The sequence below is a fragment of the Oncorhynchus tshawytscha genome, linkage group LG10 (genome assembly GCF_018296145.1).
Source record: "Oncorhynchus tshawytscha isolate Ot180627B linkage group LG10, Otsh_v2.0, whole genome shotgun sequence".
Lineage (NCBI taxonomy): Eukaryota > Metazoa > Chordata > Actinopteri > Salmoniformes > Salmonidae > Oncorhynchus > Oncorhynchus tshawytscha.
In genome coordinates, this window is record NC_056438.1 from 57,440,993 (window position 1) to 57,451,452 (window position 10,460).

The 10,460-nt window shown below is 43.7% G+C and overlaps 1 protein-coding gene across 2 annotated transcripts in view; it reads left to right on the forward strand.

Annotated features, from left to right (window-relative positions):
- cdh18a (cadherin 18, type 2a) overlaps positions 1–9,944 on the forward strand; it is a 50,650-nt gene extending 40,706 nt beyond the window's left edge. For both annotated transcript variants that reach the window (XM_024435645.2, XM_024435646.2), the window contains exons 5-12: positions 533–700; positions 1,193–1,380; positions 1,697–1,950; positions 2,116–2,252; positions 3,524–3,645; positions 5,102–5,216; positions 8,543–8,815; positions 9,177–9,944. In XM_024435645.2, the coding sequence (XP_024291413.1) occupies positions 533–700; positions 1,193–1,380; positions 1,697–1,950; positions 2,116–2,252; positions 3,524–3,645; positions 5,102–5,216; positions 8,543–8,815; positions 9,177–9,703 (1,784 nt within the window). In that variant the 3' untranslated portion in view covers positions 9,704–9,944. The remainder of the gene's footprint in view (positions 1–532; positions 701–1,192; positions 1,381–1,696; positions 1,951–2,115; positions 2,253–3,523; positions 3,646–5,101; positions 5,217–8,542; positions 8,816–9,176) is intronic.
- The last annotated feature ends 516 nt before the right edge of the window (positions 9,945–10,460 follow it).

Consider the following 10,460-nt stretch of genomic DNA (forward strand, 5'->3'; position numbering starts at 1 on the left):
AACAAAAAAAAGCACAAAAAAAAGTTTTTGCTTTGTCATTATGGGGTATTGTGTGTCGAAAACCATTTAATCCATTTTAGAATAAGGTTGTAATTTAACAAAATGTGGAAAAAGTCAAGGGGTCGGAATACTTTCCGAATGCACTGTAGGTGAAAACATGATGATGAAGACATGAGGGGGGTTGGCAGACATGGTATGAAAGCTGGTTGTAATTCTGGCTGAATTTATCAACTGTTTATAGATAATTTCCTTAGGTGAAGTACGTGAAACCCATTTTGAGGAAATCCATGTTCCTCCTCCTGTACAACAAGTCAGGCAGTCTTTTCCTGCCTTCATCCGTATCATATTTGTGACATACAGAACTGTGACTAAAAGTGACTGGCATCTCTAACTCATCCAAGATGGGATTGATGCTGTGGAGGAGGAATCTCTCTGATTGTCTATTGTCAATACATACAGTAGCTCTCCTAACATACATTTATTTATGGATTTTAGTGTGATATAAGGAGCCTTCTTTTCTTGCCATCCCCAGGCATCATCAGGACAGCCCTATCCAACATGGACAGAGAGGCCAGGGAGCGCTACCCTGTGGTGGTCCAAGCCAAAGACATGGCTGGCTCGGTGGGTGGGTTGTCAGGCTCCACCACCATCAATGTCACTCTGACAGACGTCAACGACAATCCTCCCAAATTCCCCCAGAGTATGTACACAGACGTCTGTTTGTTTGTTTTTCTACCTCACGGTTTGTCCTTAGATATTCATTCTCTACTGTAATAAAACATAGGAATTAAACAGCACTATATCGAATGTTATATAGGTTTTAAAACACTACGATGTTTGCACTGTAAGTAATGCACCACAGAAATAGAATCTTAGAATCAGTGATTTCTGTGTACTGCACAGCCAAATGTTACTTTTAAATAAAACTCCACAAGGTGCATCTTATAGTAGATGTTTTGCTAATGCAGGGGTGGCTGTAAGTGATAAAAACATGATGTATGATGTAGTGTGCAAATGATTATTGAGTTGCAAGCAGACAGGAAATCTTATTCATTGACCCATTTATTCACATTTACATCTTGATGGTATGCATGAACAGTAGGCTAATTACTTCTCCATCTAGTCATAAATTCTTTGTCATTCATGCCTAGATAATAACTTCTTGCTTATTCATGTGCTCATCCCATTACAGAAAACTACCAGCTGTACGTTCCAGAGTCTGCTCAGATTGGAAAAGCTGTGGGTAAAATCAAAGCCACCGATGAAGATTTGGGCGTCAATGCAGAGATGAGGTACAGCATAACCAATGCAGAGGGGAAAGCCATGTTCTCCATCACTACAGACACTGACCAGAAGGAAGGCATCATATCACTAAGACGGGTACTGTTGAGATGCACGCATTCATTTTCCAGCTAAAATTAAACCATCTGTGGTTGTGCTTTATGTTACAGTTCTGTTGGTGTTTACTGAGAAACCACAAGGTAATATGGTAATCATACATACTATTTATTTGGGATTAATTAAAAGAAGTAGTACCATTACATACCCTTAGGCCACACTAATGCTAATTGTGTTAATACTATGAGTAAGTACCCATTGTTACCACATAGGCTGTTCTCTTAAATACCAACGGAAGCAGGACAGGGGAAAAAAGCATGGCTTTAAAAAGAGGATTGATTGTCAGTTTCCTCAGCAGCCTTTGAACTATGAGAAGAGGAAAGTCCACACGCTTCACATAGAGGGAGTGAACACTCACCTGGATTCCCGCTTCTCCCACCTGGGCCCCTTCAAAGACACCACCACTCTCCGGATCATCATCGGAGACGTGGATGAGCCGCCTGTCTTCTCCATGGACTATTACATCATGGACGTGTACGAGAACTCCCCTGTGGGAACAGAGGTCGGCACAGTGACGGCTCAGGACCCTGACAGTACCAAAAGCCCTATAAGGTAAAGGACATGCGTGGGGCGGCCATTTTGTTGGACTCCAAAACACCAACACAAGATTCAAAGCTTCAACCTTTGCATGTTGAAAGTCAGATGTTTTCTTGATATTCAATTCAAACAACTTTATTTCATTCATTCTATTTTAATTGTTCTCTCCCCTACATGTAGGTATTTTGTAGACCAAAGTGAAGAGGAGCAGGTGTATTTCACCATTAGTGTGAATAATGGGGTGATTAAGACCACCCAGAGTCTGGACAGAGAGGATGTGGCCTGGCATAACATCACTGTGATGGCATCAGAGGTTGGTAAGTAACAGAACCCACAGCGGAGGATCCTTATCTAGGAGTCATCTTACCTTAAAATCATTTTGCTTTTATATAACGAGGAAATTATGACTTTCAACATGGAGAAAACAATATGCTTATGACACTGCATGAATGCATTAGCGATGTCACTTTAATCATATGTATCAACATAAACACATGGCTCTCGAAAATGAACAGGCAGCAGTGCCTTGTGGGATTGATGCGGGGCTGCATGTGTAACATCTCAGTGTGATGCTGAAGGTGGTCGAGTCAATCAATTCTTCCTCTCCCCCTCTTTTTCCACTGACGCTTATCTAAGCAATTACTCTTTCCTTTACCCTTTTCTGCACAATAGTGTTCAGCTAATGGACTGAACTAGCCATCGATAAATGCCAGCCGACGCTGTGCTGATTGTGTTAAGTCACCTTAATTAATGGGAAAACCAGTCCGCACCTTTCTGGAGATTGGTGTGTGTTAATGAGGGATTCATGACATACATAAACACTATACATATAGTGCATGGTATATATTAGCAAAGTGTCACTTGTAATGTCCTGTGTGCTAGCTATATGTATATTAAGTGAGACAAACTACTGTGCAACCACACAGCATGTCTCTGTTCCATTCTGCCTACTGCTGTAGCTTGGGGTTAGTACTTCTCCTGTCATGACTCTAGTTGTTGGTTGGTGGTCGTTGTGGCTGTAATTTATGGATGAGTGAAATAGGAAAATATGATTTATGTATCCCACATTTAATAGGAACATGATTTCTCTGTGCAGCGTCAGGGAGTGTAGTGTGCTGCCAGGCAGCAGGAGTTTAGTTGAGTGACCGGGTCACCTTTCAAAGAGAATTTACACTTCACCTGGCAACATGGCCAACCTCAGGAGACTAACACAAGATACACAAATGCATGGAGGCTCAGTGGGGATGTGACCTTAATTGATGGAGAGATACTCTGAGAAAAAATGGATGTACAGTACATCACTATGAGTGCTTGGCATGAACCCTGGACAGAACAATACATAGGCCTATAACAATGTCTTGAAAATGCCATGCTATGGCTTGGGACGTTGTTTGCTTATTTTTACATTTGTTTTCCTATTTATTATGGATCCTCATTAGCTGGTGCCAAGGCAGCAGCTTCTCTTCCTGGGGTCCAGCAACAATTAAGGCAGTACATGACATATGGGGTTAAAAGATACAATATAAAAGGGTTGTATTTAATTCCATGGTTTTATACATGTTGATCTTTGTTTGTTTGTTATTTTCAGACAATCCCAGTCACGTCAGCCATGTTCCTGTGACAATCCAGGTGCTGGATGTAAATGACAATGCTCCCTACATAGCAAGAGATGATGAAATCATTGTGTGTGAAAGCTCCAGGGCAGGACAGGTGAGTATCTTTCACTTTCACCTCCCTCCCTCTTTCCTGCTCTTTTCCACTTTACTCCCTCTCTCTTCCACCTTTTCTCCCATGAACTCATATTCTCCCTTATTCAACTATGTTGTCTTTTAAAACCTCTTTTCACGCACATGAATGCACTCACACACATTCTCCCACAGACACACACACACACACACACACACACACACACACACACACACACACACACACACACACACACACACACACACACACACACACACACACAGACAGACAGACAGACAGACAGACAGACACAGACAGACAGACAGACAGACAGACAGACAGACAGACAGACAGACAGACAGACAGACAGACAGACAGACAGACAGACAGACAGACAGACACACACACCCTCTCTGCCTTTATTGTGTGTTTGACACCATCAGGAATGGATTTATCTGTGGTGCAGCAGACTTTTGCAGCCTCTTGAACCTATAAATTATTCAGCATGTACCAATGTCTCCACAAGCAGATAGGAGCTGCATTAAGCGCAACAGAGACGGATTGCAGAAAATGTTTATCATCTCTCATTCAAATTTGGCCCGTGTCCAGCCAACCACGACTGCTCAGATTCATATCGCAATAGCATTCTCTCTTCATATTTTCCCCCGTTGAATGAAGATTACTAGACAGACTGCAGCATATAATCAGTTAGCTGGCTAAAGGCGACAGATGATGCATGCTAAGATGAGATGTCGAGGGGCTTTTTCAAACACTGCAACAAATTACAGTAACTTCAATGATCTTTCAGAGAATTTGACTTGATTTATAGTCAAATATGCTGTTATGTTCATCGAAAGGAAAGAAAATATAATTTTGTTTAGAACTAGTTGTTTTGTTCGGGAGACATATAATGATTCATATTCAAATAGCCTCTTGACAGCTAATTCTGTATTTCTATGGATTCCCGTATTACTGTACGGTACCACAAGTTCAGGAATGTCTCTTATAGACTGACAATGCTAAAGCACGTGTGTAGGTCGCCAGGTTAGGATCCACTATAATTGGTGCATTGTCCATATGATCATTTTTAACTCTCAGCCGGTAGAAGTCAACTTCCTTCAATGAGCTGACAAAATATCAGGAACAGTGCTCTTGGAGACAGGTCATATCCACCACCTCTGATCTACACTTCTGGCTGGAACAAGGCCGCATGTGAAATAATGGCACATGTACACATGGAATGGCCAACAGAAAGGGAAGGAGGAAAACCACATGTACTGATCGATAGTCATTACTATAATATAATAATATAACAATAATAATAATAATGGGCAGGGACTTTCTTGACTTATTCCTATTATATTTAGCTCCTAATAGAGCAAAAGGCTGTATATACATACATGTGACGTAAAAACGTCTTTTTTCACCCCCATTTTCCTCTCCCTCTCGTCCCCTCACTCCTCTCCCTCTTCTCTGACAGGTGATCCAGACAGTGAGGCCATCAGACATGGATAACTTTGCAAATGGACGCTTCTCCTTTGCTCTGCCAAGTGATCTCCCAGTCAATCCTAACTTCACCTTAAAGGCTAACGAAGGTTGGCTGGTTACTGTGGCTTTCTGTGGCAATTTTAAAAAGTACACTGCATTTTGTTGAACCGCCACAAAGGATATGTGTGTGGACAGATATTTCTGGCAGATACTATCATATCTAGTGGTGTTTGTTGTCAACCAGTTACCCCCATTTACACGTTCTCCTCCCTGGAGACGTTTTATATCAAATGGAAGGACCTGCAGTTGTGTTTCCTTGGTAACAGCCAATGTTTTTTTTTTAATCTCTTCCTCATTTTAGCTTAAGGCTCCTTGGCTGAATTCAGAGAGAACACTGTTATGTTATTTTTTCCTTGTCTGAAAACCCAATTGCTCCTTTGGCAGATCAGGGAGAATCTCGAGATTAAGGTAGACTTCCAAGATGGATCACGGCAATCAGGATGATACCAGACAGAGGAAGTGAGCTTCCACTGAGTTTTGTATCAGTGCTCTGTGTTCTTTGTGGTGGTGTAGCCTAGTACTTGGTTTTTATCTCCTCCCCAAATGGCTCTATTTTCCCTCAGGCGCGCTTGTTCAGTGAAACCACATTTCCACTGAAGTGTCATGAGGCCTATGTTTACACATACAGGAGCACCAGGTAGTACTCCTCGGATAGAGCTAAAAGGAACACAGCTGCTTCAGTGCACTGATTGGGTAGAAGTAGGATACATTAGCTCCCTCAGGCTGTGTGGAATCTTTGCCCTCAGAACAACCTCAATTCGTTGGGGCATGGACTCTACAAGGTGTCAAAAGCGTTCCACAAGGATGTTGGCTCATGTTGACTCCAATGCTTCCCACAGTTGTGTCAAGTTGGCTGGATGTCCTTTGGGTGGTGGACCATTCTTAATAGACACAGGAAACTGTTGAGCATGAAAAACCCAGCAGCGTTGCAGTTCATGACACAAACTGGTCACCTGTCACCTACTACCATACCCCATTCAAAGGCACTTAAATATTTTGTCTTGCCCATTTACCCTCTGAATGGCAAACATACACAATCCACGTTCAACAGTCTCAATACTTAAAAATCCTCCTTTAACCAGTTTCTTCCTCTTCATCTATACTGATTGAAGTAGATTTAACAAGTGACATCAATAATGGATCATAGCTTTCACCAGGATTCACCTGATCAGTCTTTGTCATGGAAAGAGCAGGTGTTCTTAATGTTTTGTGTAGTCAGTGTGTAGTCAGTGTGCTGTGGTACTATCTGGACGATATCCTGCTGTTCACCAGCTGATAGACATTATTTATTTAGCCAGAAATGCCTTGAGAATGCAGAGGAATCTTACAGACATACAGCAGCTTACTCTCCAGTGAGGTTGTGTTAGAGAGAGAGATAATTATCTCTGATTTTCTCTGCTGTAATCATAATAATTTGGAGGAAGAAAAAATCTTGGAGGTGGCTTTATATTCTATTGTCTCCCAAGTGGAGGATGAATGAGAGATATTGTCTCTTTCTTGTTTACCTGTTTCCTTGCGGTGGGCAAAGAGATAAAGTAATGCATTTTGACTTGAAGCCTTTGGGCCAGGGCCCCTGCATGCTAATTGGAATCCTATGTAAATGAACACTTTCTCCTATGCACCTTCCCATGGGCTCGCTCTGTTGGAATACATTTGTTGATATCCCGAATGATGCAAGGGTTGACCCCCCCCCCCACCCACCTCTCTTCTCCTGTCTCTTACCATCCCAAGTGACATGCTTTATCATGGCTCTGTGTTCCTGGGGGAAAATGAATCTGCATTGTGAAAACGCGGGCCGTGATTGTGCATACAAATGCATGGCTCTGGGCCGTGAAAATGGAAAATCTGCTGGAGCCTCTTCAGAATGAGAAATGCTGTCGCAGCAGCTGTGCTGGCCTGGATAGAGTACTTTTGGCAAGTGTTAATAAAGCCTGAAGAGGCACTCGCTATCTGTTCCCAGTCCTTTCTTATAGATAGCAGCGGGAATGAGTGGAGAACTATGGGCATCCTCTGCAATGTTGGAGAACACTCCTCATATCTCAGGGATAGGTTGTGCTGGTTTTCTGTATTTTTCTGTTCTCTGTTGTTGCGTATGTGATTTCAGAAGTATAAACAGGTCATGGCCAGTTCCTTTAGATGGTGTATTTTGGGAAAGTATATCAAAGGATAACCTAAATAAATACAAATGTATATAATACACACTGAGTATACCAAACATTAGGTGCACCTTCCGAATATTGAGTTGCACCCCCCTTTGCCCTCAGAACAGCCTCAATTCATCAGGGCATGGACTCTACAAGGCGTCCAAAGTGTTCCACAAGGATGCTGGCTCATGTTGACTCCAATGCTTCCCACCGTTGTGTCAACCAGCAGCATACCACCCTGCATACCACTGCTGGCTTGCTTCTGAAGCTAAGCAGGGTTGGTCCTGGTCAGTCCCTGGATGGGAAACCAGATGCTGCTGGAAGTGGTGTTGGAGGGCCAGTACAAGGCACTCTTTCCTCTAGTCTAAAAAAATATCCCAATACCCCAGTGATTGGCGACACTGCCCTGTGTAGGGTGCCATCTTTCGGATGGGATGTTAAATAGGTGCCCTGACTCTCTGAGGTCATTAAAGATCCCATGGCACTTATTGTAAGAGTAGGGTGGTTAACCTTGGTGTCCTGGCTAAATGAACCAATCTGGCCCTCAAAGCATCACAGTCACCTAATAATCCCCTGTTTACAATTGGCTCATTCCTCCCCTCCTGTAACCATTCCCCAGGTTGTTGCTGAAAATGACAATGTGTTCTCAGTCAACTTACCTGATAAAATAAAAAAAAGTTGTCTGGATTGTCTTTTGGGTTGTGAACCATTCTTGATACACACAGGAAACTGTTGAGTGTGGAAAAACCCAGCAGCCTTGTTGTTCTTGACACAATCCAGTGTGCCTGGCACCTACTGCCGTACCCTGTTCAATCTTTTGTCTGCCCATTCACCATCTGAATGGCAGACATACACAATCCATGTCTCAAAAGGCTTAAAAAATCATTCTTTAACCTGTCTTCTCCTCCTCATCTCCACTGATTGAAGTGAATTTAACAAGTGAGATCAATAAGGGATCACAGCTTTCACCTGGATTCACCTGGTCAGTCTATGTCATGGAAAGAGCAGGTGTTCTTAATGTTTTGTGCACTCAGTGTGGAATAGAATGTATCATATTACCCAATTTCTTTACTGAATTTAAAGAAAATGTGTGCTCCATTTGTGTTGTTCTTTGGCTTTAATGGAAAAATACTCTCCATTTGGAGTCATGTCTGTATCAAGTCTTATAGTGGCTTTTTGTCAATGCAATACATCCAGTGTATTTTCAACCTCTTGTCATTCCACTCCAGACAACACTGCCAGCATCGTGGCACGGAGGCGTCAGTTCAGCCAGGCGGAGCAGGATCTCTACCAGCTTCCTGTGGTTGTCAGGGACGGGGGGGAGCCCGTCCTGAGCAGCACCTCCACCCTGACCCTCAGAGTGTGTGTCTGCCAGAGAGGAGGTAGCAGCAGTAGCAGCAGCAACAGGGTGAGGACCTGCCAAGTCCCGGCCTTCCTCTCCACAGCTGGCCTGAGCACCGGGGCCTTTATCGCAATTCTGCTTTGCATCATCATCCTGCTGGGTAAGAGACAAGAGAAGTCGAAGGAGGTGGGAGGTAGGGGGCACGTGGAGGAGAGGAGATGGGAGAGAGAAAGAGAGGGAGGGAGAAAGAGAAAGACAGAGACAGAGACAGTGAGAGAGATGCGGCTCTATCTTGCCTAGAGGTAGAAATAATGAAAGGCTTCACACCAGCTGAAGGAGTACCTCTGGCTGATTTGTTTCTTGCATCAGAAAGTCACAAGTCCACTCTCAAATCACTTTGCAGGTCGTTGCCATCAGAGAATCAGGTGTGTGTTTTGAACCTTTAGACTGGTGCAGTGCAATGACATATTGTAAGTTGCTGTGCTCTTGTCCCCTCTCCTCTGACATGTCCTGTACTGTAGCCATCGTGGTGCTATTTGTCCTCCTGCGGAGCAAAAAGGGCAAGAAGGAGCCGTTGATCATCTCTGAGGAGGACATCCGGGAGAACGTGGTCACATACGATGATGAGGGCGGTGGCGAGGAGGATACGGAGGCGTTTGACATTGCAGCGCTGCGGAACCCCGCCGGGGCAGAACAGAGGAGGCTGCGGCGGGAGGTAAGGTCTGGGGAGGAGGGGTGGCTGGTGGCCTGCGGGCCCCAGAGTCCGTCCCTTGTGCTGCTCGACACAGAGGACATGCACCACGTCATCAGACAGAGAGTAGTAGACGCTGACAAGGACACCAGCGGACCGCCCTATGACTCCCTCCAGACGTACGCGTATGAGGGCTGCGGCTCACCCACGGGGTCAGTCAGCTCTCTGGGGCTGGCCCAGGTCCTGCCCCCTGAACTCAGCTACAGTGACCTGGAGGACTGGGAGCCGGAGGGCCACATGCAGGCCAGACTGTTTGGGACAGAACTCTCTGAGACAGAACAGACCATAACCCCCTAATGTAAAACATCTCTCCTCTTCTAACCAGTTTAAGGTTAACTTAGCGATACAAAGCTATTTGAGTTGTACAACTTGTTCCTTTTTTGTGTGGAATTGACTGTCATTTAACACTGGTCTCTGTCAAGTGGAGTGGAGGAAACTATTTAAATATTTTTAGAAAAACAAATCATGAAGTTGGTATAAAAAAAAACGATTTTCCCAAGTGTATATTTTTATTGATGAATAAAGTGCAGTGATTTCAGATAAGTGAATTTATGTGCAAGTCTTGTGTCATATTGTATAATGTGTCTGGTCCCACGGGAGTCTCCTTAGTACCGTTGCGGTAAGTATCTGGGTCAGTTTTCATAAATCAACTCAGAGTTGGAGTGCTGATCTTTGATCACGTCCTCTCTGTCCGTATGATTGTAGTCATAATGATCTAAAAGGCAAAACTGATTCTGGATCAGCACTCCAACTCTGAGACGCTTTATGAATGCGGGCCCTGTTCTTATCATTATGCTTGCTGACCCCACAGTCTTGAAGTACTACAATAACCTTCCAAGGTCTTTCAACTCTTTCTTAAGTTAACCAATGTAAATTGGTGCACGAGAAGAAAAACTACATCACAGGAGCAGATCAACTTTTAATTGGGAAACAACACAATTCTATGGATGATAATTGGATCCAAATGCTTTGGTGTACAGCTTTTGATTTTGGAGCTGGGATTTATAAACCAGTTGTGAAACAGTCTTGTTTCCTGCTCAGACTTGATCAATTC